The 12,611-nt window shown below is 39.0% G+C and overlaps 1 protein-coding gene across 1 annotated transcript; it reads left to right on the top strand.

Annotated features, from left to right (window-relative positions):
* Positions 1-2,790: 2,790 nt before the first annotated feature.
* LOC311112970 (uncharacterized protein) lies at positions 2,791-11,787 on the top strand (the record flags this gene model as incomplete). Its single annotated transcript, XM_084156097.1, has 7 exons — positions 2,791-2,848; positions 3,003-3,368; positions 7,566-7,910; positions 8,594-8,655; positions 8,753-8,875; positions 11,504-11,554; positions 11,668-11,787. The coding sequence occupies 7 exons, from the start codon at positions 2,791-2,793 to the stop codon at positions 11,785-11,787; spliced, it is 1,125 nt and encodes a 374-aa protein (XP_084012223.1).
* Between the last annotated feature and the right edge of the window lie 824 nt (positions 11,788-12,611).

A 12,611-nucleotide genomic window follows, 5' to 3' on the forward strand; every position in this document is an offset into this window, starting at 1 on the left:
TTGCCGGTGGTGATGCAGCTCACTTCCCCTGTCTGAAAAATGTGTGCGCGACCCAACATGTGGCAGACATGAAGCGGTTCAAAGATAAAATAACTGGACTGTTACGGGAGTTTGAGCAACGCTTTCAGATTTATGTTTATATGTTTTTATGTTGATGTGCTATTGTTTTTAATTGATTTTATTTTATTTGTATATTTAACCTATTCTTGACTCTGTGGTTCTTGCACTTGTTTGGGGAACAGGATTTCATTATTTTTATCTACATTTCTGCCTGAGAAATGACACCCTGATATAGTTCTGTGATCTGTGAAACAGTTCTGTTAATCACTGAGGCATTGTGTGTTTGTGTTCTTTTTCTTTAGAATTTTCAAATAAACTTGAGGTGTTTTATGATTAATAGTGATGTTGTGCTTGTACTATTTTGGACACACTGTCCTCAGGCTCCAGCTTTATGTTGTATGTTGATCATATTAAAACAAAGAAAACAATCTGAAGTTGTTGTTTTTAAGTTATATATACCATGATTTTTCCGGTCCGGCCCACTTGGGAATAGATTTTCCTCCATGTGGCCCCTGAGCTAAAATGAGTTTGACACCCCTGCTCTAAAGCATGCTACCGTCGCTCCTTATTTCTCATCGTTCCTTCCTAAATTTCTGCTACCTCGAGTTGCAGATATTCAATGAGAGGTTACTTCGAACATATACCTCATCAACTATATGTTGAGAGGTAACTTACAATAAAATGTATCTACCACAAACTCCAGTTCCCAGAACTGACCTTAAAAATCAACCTAGTGAGTTTTCAGGATTTTCGGCCCATCCTAATGATCGCCTCGTTTGAGGGCTTCCGTAGATCAGCGACGTCCTAATTAATGTACATTTTCCTTACTTACTGGCCTTATTCCTTCATGCTATTCCTTTTCCCTTTAATTTTATTCAAGCCAAATATCCCTGTGCCCAGTGTTATCTATTCCTTTAGACACTCCCCCCTGTTTAGAATTTAGAATGGATTCTTATCCCACAGCAAATAACAGCAAAGTGCACACACAAGTCTTTAAACGGTACATCTCCTCAGCGCACACACCCACACAAGCACACGAACCGACCAGCGCCCAAAATTGTGAGAAATCTCAACTTATGTGCCGGCGTCTTGAGCGGGAGTCACTTCGTAGCTCATGAATGGAACGCTGGAGAGACGCAACACGTCCCAAAGGTCCTCGTCGCCATTCTGTGGTATCGAAATAACGATGCCGATATGCTGTGATGACAAGAAATCCGCTGACACTGTCCTTGATTATAATGGTTTATTACATCAAAGATTTCAGCGTCAATTTACAGACTCCTGCAGACATCTGGAGAACAACTGACCCAATCTCTAATATGTTATATTCTCCCCCACCTTTGTTCCAACCATGGTATTTAAAATATGTAACATAATATGGGTGGTATTTCATTAGACCAATCCCTGGCCTTCACATAACAGACTCTCCTCTGTTTTAGGGGGCCCCTATAGTAATGCTTTCCAGATGCTTCCGCAAGCAGAGCCAACTTCCTCTAACACACCATTTGCAAACGTCAACAAAATCATAAACTGTTTAGATACTACACTACTTAGCGATTTATTGGTGAATTTTATTAATCATACATTGACTGCATCCATTTAAATCTGCAAACAATGCAAAACTCCACGTAATGTAATTTTGAGTCAAATAGAACCTAGTTTTAACACCTTTAAGTTTTAACACAGTTTTTTTCTGTTCACATGCCACTAACACCCCCTCACACACAGTACATAGCAACCTATTTACAGGTACTCTGTGGTTTGTATCTACGGCCTGCTGGCCTATTGCACAAAGGACCCTTCGCTCTCTCTCTCCCTCTCTCTCTCTCTCTCTCTCTCTCTCTCTCTCTCTCTCTCTCTCTCTCTCTCTCTCTCTCTCTCTCTGTTTTTTTCTCAATCTCTCTCTCTCTCTCTGTTTCTCTCTTTCTGTGGTTTTCAGCTGGATGTCTCAGAGCTGTTACCTCTCTCATACTGAACTTAGTCTATACTCCACTTGTTCTTCAAGTTGACCGTTTAGTAACCAACAGTAAACCAACTCTTGACATTAAACTAAACTTTTGATGGGGCAGCTTTACCTATTCATAGTCGACTGAAATATGCGAAAATACACAATTAGATATTTGTTAGGTAATTTGACCTATTGATCAGTAGTTCTTAGTCAAATACAAACCTTCTTTGAAGTGTGATGTTAGGCCACTAGATCCATGGACCTACTCAATAACAATATCATAGGAGGACATTCTCTCCATATATTCTACTGAGTGTAAATCCTGAATGAGAGATCACTAAAAGAAGACTACTGTATTGTGTTTGCTGTGTTTTTTCCATATATTTTTTTGTTGAGGTGAAGTGACTGTGTGCTGATAGAAGCCCTGGTGGATGACATTGTCATAGCATGCATGTTCCAAAAAGGTCACAACTATGAATATCTTATACTACAGTAGCTACAGAGATAAAGAATAAGGGATGCCACACTTCAATAAACAGTACTTCACTTGAAGTAAATCTATAATGATCAGGATCTACCTAAAAGATAACTATTCTGAGTCAGTCCAGCCAGGATAATCTGTGAGACAGAGCTGTACAATACACATGAGAAGGACATGGGTGCGCCTGAATGAGGTGTCAACAAAAATGACGCGTCCAGTTCGACCAATCACCTGTAACTCCATTGTTGAAGAATTGTACATAGGGGTATAGTTTTTCCACTCAAGACAAGTTGTGAAGAGGATGACAACTTTAAAGATGATCACATTGTGTCATATATTTCCTCTTCTTGTAGAGATGGGTATGTCAATCTTTTATATTTCTCTGCTTATGTGATATCCACACTTGATTTGGAGACAAAATGTTTTAAAGTATTGTTCAACAGACCCTTTGACAATCCAAAGTTGCATTTGGGGTAACCTATAGCATAGTTAATATATTTTCATGTTCTCTAGTTCATGTGCTAGCTGGAACTGAGACTTCATCCATACGTCAAGAGAGTGGTATCATGTCAGCCAACGTTGGAGACACAGTGATCTTGCACTGCTTTCATGAAAGCGACATGGCAGTATTGTTCTCTTGGTACAAGCAAACCTTGGGAGTTAGACTTCAGCTCTTCTCAAGTGTCAATAAGTTTGAAAAGAATGCAACATTCTACCATGAGTTTAAGGATAACACTCGCTTCTCAGTGGAAAATGGCCAAGAAAAGAATCACCTAAGGATCTCACACATGCAGCTGTCAGATTCAGGCACATACTACTGTGGGAGCTCTTATAGCAATAAGATGGAGTTTGGAGAAGGAGCCATTCTCAATGTAAAGGGTAAAGAGAAAGTTAGTTTTTAAAACCTGAATTTAGAGATACAGTGAAGGAAAAAGGTATTTGATCCCCTGCTGATTTTGTATGTTTGCCCACTGACAAAGAAATGATCAGTCTATAAATTTAATGGTAGGTTTATTTGAACAGTGAGAGACAGAATAACAACAACAAAATCCAGAAAAACGCATGTAAAGAATGTTATCAATTGATTTGCATTTTAATGAGGGAAATAGGTATTTGATCCCCTCTCAATCAGAAATATTTCTGGCTCCCAGGTGTCTTTTATACAGGTAACGAGCTGAGATTAGGAGCACACTCTTAAAGGGAGTGCTCCTAATCTCAGTTTGTTACCTGTATAAAATCCGCCTGTCCACAGTTGCAATCAATCAATCAGATGCCAAACTCTCCACCATGGTCAGTGGATCAGTGAAAATAGTTACAAAAATGTACCTACACTATAGTAAAATCTCCCTCCATTTCATAATTGTTCTTCACATGGCCAAGATGCAGACAATCTCTATTACGTAGCTCCCAGTGTCGGTCAGTGCCATTTAAGATGAGGCAGGACGATTTCATATTCCATTCACTCAGTTCAATGTAACAGCAATAGGTTAATGCTGCTACATGTTACTCAAATCTTCCTTATAAACATCATGAGGTTCCTACACCCTAGCCTATGATTGAAAGTTTACAACATAGGTGCACAAAGGTCAAGAGAAAGATTTGAGACACACATTGACACATTCAATACCTCCTTCCACATGTCTTGCCTGCATCAGCTGATACAGGGTGTAATCATTAGTACAACAGTTGCAAACAAGAATTTCTATTGGGCAAATCCAGGTATGTTTATCCACTTTTTGATCTGTTTGCTTCCGTTTAAGAAATGTGTTTCAACAGAATCGGCGTAATGAATATACCCCTGATCACGCATAAACACAGTTCACTTTCATAACAGCCACGTTGTATTCCTTTTCACAGCTATGCGCTCCCCTCCTTTCACTTTTTCCCTTCGCTTGTGGACTTCAGTACACAACACATCAGCTGTATGTGACCAGGCGAAAAAACCTTTCCAAGCCAAACCATATCATAACCGCTACACACAGCCTACATAGTTGTCACCATATTAGCTAAAGTAATGTCATCGTCAACATAGCTAATAGAACTAATGTGTTAGGAAACCTGCTACAATCATAAAGTAACGTTAAAGTGTGCAGTCAGGAAGCAGTTTAGCACTTACACCAGTGGGCCCCGGTGGCAATACATTTGTAAAAGCAAAAGCTTACCATGACTTGGAAGAGTTCCAGTGTTGAATAGTCATAGCCAGCTAGCTAACATAGCATCCTTCTGTTTGAGCAGGGTGTTTCAGTAGGCTATTGCTAGCTAAAAGTGAAAGTGAAAAAAATTGACGAAATCTCTCTCTATCTTTCTCTTGTTTCTCCTTCATTTTGGAAGAAATGTATTTGTTCAAAACTATAAAACTATTGTTTTTCTCTCTCTTTGAGTCAGCGCTAGCTAGCTGTAGCATATGCTTTCAGTTCTAGATTCATTCTCTGATCCTTTCATTGGTGGATAACATGTAAGTTCATCCTGCAAGAGCTCTTATTGGTTGTAGGACGTCCTCTGGAAGTTGACATAATTATTGTATAAGTCTATGGAAGGGGGTGAGAACATGTATTGAAGTCAATGTACCCAGAGGAGGACGGAAGCTAGCTGTCCTCCAGCTACACCATGGTGCTACCCTACAGAGTGCTGTTGAGGCTACTGTAGACCTTCATTGCAAAATAGTGTGTTATAATCAATTATTTTGTGACATGTGATTATATTTATTATAGTATTATCTTAAACTGATAACTTTTAAAACGTTTTTAAATTTTTATATTTATGAAATTCACTGAGGAGGATGGTCCTCCCCTTCCTCCTCTGAGGAGCCTCCACTGGTAGCTCTGAATCTGAGTAACAAGAAAAACAGGTCTAGAAGACAGAGAAACAACATGGAGGAAGAGAAGGTGTACTCTGGGATCAGACAGTAGAACAATAAAACATACGTCCATTAAAATTCACGAGCTCTTTATTAACTGTATTAGTTTTGTTATTGTAACTGTAGCTAATAATACATTAAATGCATTGCTTCTCTGCCATTTGATATTGACTTGATTGTGATAAGATGAATAATGCATTCAACAATAATCAAGACAAAGGTTGTTGAATGTATTCATTTGGACCATACTCAGGCATTCTTTAAGTCGTAGTGTTGAAAAGTGTTTTCTCTTCTCATGCCACTAACACCCCGTCACACACACATCAACCTATTTACAGGTACTCTGTGGTCTGTGATGAAAACAAGATGAGGATGTCTCTACGCTTTGTTAGGGCCTGCTGGCCTATTGCATGCAATATCCTTTTCTCTCTCTCTCTCTGCTCTTTACTCTCTTTCTCTCTCTCTCTCTCTCTCTCTCTCTCTCTCTCTCTCTCTCTCTCTCTCTCTCTCTCTCTCTCTCTCTCTCTCTCTCTCTCTCTCTCTCTCTCTCTCTCTCTCTCTCTCTCTCTCTGTGGTTTTCAGCCGGATGTTAGAACTCTTAGTTCTCTCATACTGTAGGCTATACTACTTACTCTTCAAGTTGACCATTTTAGCAACATTAAACCAACACTTTTAATGAGGCAGCTTATCTATACCAAGTCAACTAAAATGTGTGAAAAAACACAATGAGCTATATATTAGGTAATTTGACGTAGAGATCAGGACAGTATTCTCAATCAGTGTGATGTTAGGCCACTAGAACCATGGACCTACTCAATAACATTTACATTTTAGTCATTTAGCAGACGCTCTTATCCAGAGCGACTTACAGTTAGTGAGTGCATACATTTTCATACCAGTAACGTTAACGTTAAATAGTTCGCTTTAGTAAATCTTAAACGAAATTGCAATGGGTGTGACGTGAAACAAAATACTCAATAACAATATCATGGGAGGGCATTCTATCTATCTATTAATTTGAGTGTAAATCCTGAATGAGCGATCACTAAAAGAAAACCACTGTATTGCATTTGCTGTGTTTGTCATGTTTTCTTCATAGATGTCTTTACTGAGGTGAAGTGACTGATAGAAGCCCTAGTGGATGACAGTGTCATAGAATGCACGTTCAAAACAGTTCACACATTTGAGTCTCTTAGACAACAGTAGCTGCAGTGATAAAGAATAAGTGAAACTGTGCTCCAAAAATTACTGCTCAATTTGTAGAAATCTAAACGATAAGATTCTACCTGTAGGAAAATTCTGTGACTCTGAACTGCACAAGACACACGTAAATGCCACAGTCGTGCCTGAATGAGGCGTCAACCAAAATAATTCGGTCCAGTTCGACCAATCACCTGTAACTCCACTGTTGAAGTGTTGTCTACATGGGTGGACTCTTTCCACTGAAGACCCAAGTTGTGAAGCGTTGACAACTTTAAAGATGATCACACTGTGTCTGATATTTCCACTTCTCGTAGAGATGGGTAAGTCAATCTTTTACATTTCTCTGCTTATGTGAGGTCCACACTTGATTTGGAGACACAAGGTATCCAATTATAGTTGTACAGACACCTTGACAATCCAAAGATGTATTTGAGGTATGTAACAGCTTAATATATTTTTATGTTCTCTTGTTCATGGATTAGCTGGGACTGAGTCCTCATCCATCAGTCAGGAGAATGGTCTCATTTCAGCCAACGTTGGAGACGCAGTGGTTTTGGTCTGCTTCAACAAAGTCGACACAGGAGTAATGTTCTCTTGGTACAAGCAAACATTTAGAAATGTCCCTCAGCTCATCTCAACCATCTATAAGTATGGCAGTAATGCAACATTTTACCATGAGTTTAAGGATAACCCTCGCTTCTCAGTGGAAGGTGGCCAAGGAAAAAATCACTTAATGATCGAAGACGTGGAACTCTCTGATTCAGGCACATACTACTGTGGAAGTTCTTATGGAAACAATTTGCAGTTTGGACAAGGAGTCATTCTCATCATAAAAGGTAAAGAGAAAGTTACTATTATGAAAATATTTTTAGTAAATCTGAATTTACAGATATACAGTGTAAATATGAGGTATTCTCTTAATCAGATGAGATCTTAATTGAATAAATGTTGAGTTAAAACACTTGCCACAGGGATATTTTAGAGAGATTAAATGGGTTTATTGGCCTTCTTGTCAGGTTCAGGGTCCAGAAATCTGCCTGCACTCCAGCAGCCTGTGTCTGAGTCAGTCCAGCCAGGATACTCTGTGACTCTGAACTGTACAATACACTCTCAGACCTGTGCAGGAGAACACAGTGTCTATTGGTTCAGACATGGCACAGGAGAATCCCATCCAGGAATCATTTATACCCTTGGGGACAAGGGTGATCAGTGTGAGAAGAGCCCTGAGGCTGGGTCTCCTACACAGAGCTGTGTCTACAACCTCCCCAAGAGGAACCTCAATATATCTGATGCTGGGACTTACTACTGTGCCTCATGTGGGGAGATACTGTTTGGGAACGGGACCAAGCTGGACATCGAAGGTAAGCTGTGCATAACCAAAATACACCACTAATGTTCTCTCAAATGGTAGGAAATATCAATATGTAAATCTATCACCTTCAATTCATAGTCGATTTCAAATATAACTTTTATAGCTAACTTTTATGCCAAAACCACTGAGAAAAAGAATAATAGAAAATAATCAAGCCTTGTTTTTTAAGTTTCAGAACTGTTGGGTGATCAGAGTAATATTATTTTTGTCATCATTTTATCTTGCCTGACAACTGCTGTGATTCTGAGTGTGGTTGTCAACGTTATCCTCTGTGTGAGAATGAAGAGGTCACGATGTGAACACTGTGCAGGTACAGTAAAAGTGTTCATGCTAATAGTAAAAGTAATAATAGTTATAGATCATAAAGAACGGTGAAGGCTAGCCCTCCCTGTTTTCATTTCACAAGCCTACTTCATTTTGAAGCAGAAAATATGACATACATAATAATAGGTCATTTAGCAGACGCTCTTATCCAGAGCGACTTACATGAGCAATTAGGGTTAAGTGCCTTGCTCAAGGGCACATCGACAGATTTTTCACCGAGTCGGCTCGGGGATTAGAACCAGCGACCTTTCGGTCACTGGCCCAACGCTCTTACCCACTAAGCTACCTGCCGCCGTACATACATAGTATGTTTCAAGTGTTTTAAATGATTTTTCATTTGTCTTTTAGCAGGGACCCATTCTCAGCAGAGCCAGTATGGGAATCCTCATGCCAACACGTCAGACCAACAGGTCAGCAGAATTGCTGTATCAAGAGTGGAGTATTAAAGCTAAAGATTACAGCATTAAATTTGTCTGAATTGAGTGAGTCTGTGTTTCATCCCCATAGCTCTACGGTGACGATGATGGCCTGAACTATGCTGCCCTGAAGTTCACTGACAAGAGTACCAAGCCCAGGAGACAGAGGAGGGAACAGAGAGAACAGAGAGAGGAAGATACCATCTACTCTGGTGTGAGTCATCAAGACAGGATGTGACAGTCCTCCAATCAGCATAATTTTAAGTTTAGCCCTACTGTCCTCCACTTTGAGCTTGACTGTGTCCGTGTGACTTGGCTATTTTGTACATTCCTCATTTTTGTAAAATGTAATACTCGGGCCTAGCTGAAGAGATTGTCACTGCATTGGCATACTCTCCTAATATCAATGTAGAATCATTCAGATGCAGAGCATACTTGTCCAGCAAGTGGAAAGCTGATACTAGGATGGTTTCAGAAGTCTCAAATTCTCACCAATAGTGGTTGAGGTTGACTTACTGGATACATTTGTTTTTGTAGAAATGTATATCATGATTTTGCAAATGTCTGAACTCTTCCTTTTGATGATAAAAGTTATAACATTGAACTATGTAACCTGCCTTTATGCGTGTGTGATAGTTCAATAAACATGATTTTATTTCCTACATTTAATGACTTGCCCAATTCTTACGACTTATTTGCACGAGGTAATCTTATGTAAGAATTTCTTCCACTTTGACATTAGTGTTTTGTGTAGATCGTTCACAAAAAAGTATAATTAAATCAATTTTAATCCCACTTTGTATCACAATAAAATGTGAAGAAATCCAATGTTGGTGTAGACTTTCTATAGGCACTGTATTTACCACAAGTCTCAGCAAATGACGCAAATGATGAAAAAATACAAACCATTAACTCTGACTTTACACCGTTTGAAAATAAATAGCACACCTTTTTGATAGCTTAAGCATTTTAGAGAGTAATGCATAATTGATTAATCGATGAAAACATACTATACTATACTTCCTCTTCAAACAACCTAAAAGTTGTGCCTCCTGTGGTGTATGTAGATACACATTTCCACTGATACTGTCACTTCACTTTGTCTCTTGACCCTCATCTCAGTTGTTCTGTTACACCAGACGAGACCAGAGAGAAGAAGCTGAAGGATGTTCAGGTTGTTTCTAGACCTGCTTATCATTGCAGTTTAACAACTTCAAATACTATTGGTAAACCAAGGATTCTAATATTTCATACTACTGAGTCAATGTTTGATTCGCACACTCAGGGAAACCGAACACTGTACACCACACCCAACCAGGACTTAGTGATAATGTAACTAAAGTAAGTAAATGTTTATGTGGTATGAGTTATCTTCACTGCATTTCATTTATAGTGGACACGGAGGACATCGTCAATACAAGTCCTCTTCTGCACGCCTATCTTGGAGACAATGTGACTCGCCAATGCTTCTATCCAGACAGATATTCTTATATCTCATGGTAGAAGCTAAATGTAGGACAGAAGCCTCAACTTGTATCAACAATTTACAAATATGATGGTGGTGCAACATTTCACAGTGAGTTTAAGGATAACCCTCGGTTCACAGTGCAAAGTGGAAATTGACTTTATCATCTACATATCTCCAACACTCAGCCATCTGACTCAGCCACATATTTCTATGGGGGTATTAATGTTAATGTGATGGAATTCAAAAACGGGATATTTATCATTCTGAAAGGTAGGCTATTGTTTTTTTAACAGTAATGTTGTTAAATATGGCTAATTATGTTAATTGTTCAAATGTGTTAATCCCTCATCTAAAGTTGTGAACTAACTTTTTATTTCAGGATCAAGCAAAACTTTTGTACATCAGCTTGTGTCTGACCAGCCAGGAGACTCTGTCCCCAGTGAACATTGCACCCCTGAAATTACTTATTGGTTTCCTTACCCTATAAGCAGTCTATGGACAATGTATTACATTTACATTTTAGTCATTTAACAGATGCTCTTATCCAGAGCGACTTACAGGAGCAATTAGGGTTAAGTGCCTTGCTCAAGGGCACATCGACAGATTTTTCACCTAGTCAGCTCGGGGATTAGAACCAGCGACCTTTCGGTTACTGGCACAACGCTCTTAACCACTAAGCTACCTGCCGCCCGGTAGGTAGCAATCCATGCTTTGGTTTAGTTTACTTGGCACTGTTTCCAAATGCTAATGTTTTAGCATATGTGGCACAAATCCCATTCAAGTCATGGGACCGATATTAGCCTTTTTCGCACATCAAGTCCAAATCATTTAAAAGTATCTCAAATTAATTCTGAAGCTCAACAAAGTCACCTATAGATGATTGAACATGATGCGCGAAAAATGCTAAAATCAGTACCTTCTGCAACTTGTTGCACATTTTTGGATACTATGTCTTGAACATGAGGTAACTATTCACATAATCAGATATCACTGTATAGGAAACAGATTTACTGACGTGTAGACTTTCTTGTCAGGTTGGAAACAGGACCAAGCTGGACATCAAAGGTAAGTGATACATCTTACTTTTGTTAATATTTAGATCACATAAGAGAATGTACAATCCTCCATATAGTTACTATACTACTATACTATATACAAGAGTATATGTAGTTACTATACAGCACTTCTATCACCATATTTATTGACCATTGTCCTTGCTTGCATAATTTGCAAGATTAACAAGAGAATATACAGTATCTGCAGTGCAGAGGTAAGTGACTTATTTTTTTTTAGATGCTCTTCTTTGATGTCACCATCTACAGATGTATCAGTAGTGAGGGGTTGTATCTTTATATTTTCTGTCTTTCTTTTCAGGACCCGTCTCTCAGACAAAAGGTCCAGCCAGACTCGTCTTTGGATACAGGGGTAAGCAGAATGTATTATATTTTTTATTACTATAAAAATGTGTTAAAAAATGGTTATATTTATGAATAATGTGTAGTAATAGTCTCCCTCCATTTTCTAATTGTTCTTCACAGGCCCAGGATGCAGACAGTCTCCATTATGTAGCTCTGAATCTGATCAACAAGAAGAACTGGTCTACAAGACAGAGAAGCAACATGGAGGAAGAGATGGTGTACTCTGGGATCAGACAGTAAAACAATACAACAGACGTCCATTCAAATTAATTAGGTATTTATTGACTCCAGCTTTATTAACTTTATTAGCTGTATTACTGTAACTGTAGCTACTAATGAATGGAGTAAATTGCTCTGATTTGACATGGGACTGGCTTGTGATAAGATGAATAAAGCGTTTAACAATATTCAGGACAAAGGAAGTTGAATGTATTTATTTAGGCCAAACTCAGGCATCTTTAAAGAGGAACTGACATAGATTTTTCAAAATCAAACTTATTAAAATACAGTATATATACAAAGGTATGTGGACAACCCTTCAAATTAGTGGATTCAGCAATTTCAGCCACACTCGTTGCTGACAGTTGTATAAAATAGAGCACACAGCCAAACCATCAACAACGACAAACTTTGTCAGTAGAATGGCCTTACCGAAGAGCTCACTGGCTTTCAACATGGCACCATCATAGGATGCCACCCTTCCAACAAGTCAGTTCGTAACATTTCTGCCCTGCTAGAGATGCCCAGGTCAACTGTAAGTGCTGTTATTGTGAAGTGGAAACATCTATGAGCAACAACAGCTCACCCACGAAGTGGTAGGCCACACAAGCTCAAAGAACGGGACCTCAGAGTGCTGAAGCGTGTAACGTGTTAAAATACATTCTCTGGAAGTATATGACACCTTTTTTAATTCATTTTGTGATAAGTGACAGGGGCAGACAGGCCATCTAGCATTTTGGTCAAATGCCAGATGGGCTGGTTCATTTTAAGCCCAGTGGGCCTGTCTAACTTGAGTTTTTCACGCGAAAATATCACTATCTGGTTAATAATGGCTGCCTCAAGTG

Source organism: Coregonus lavaretus, assembly GCF_964263955.1.
Source record: "Coregonus lavaretus genome assembly, chromosome: 39".
NCBI classification, from domain to species: domain Eukaryota; kingdom Metazoa; phylum Chordata; class Actinopteri; order Salmoniformes; family Salmonidae; genus Coregonus; species Coregonus lavaretus.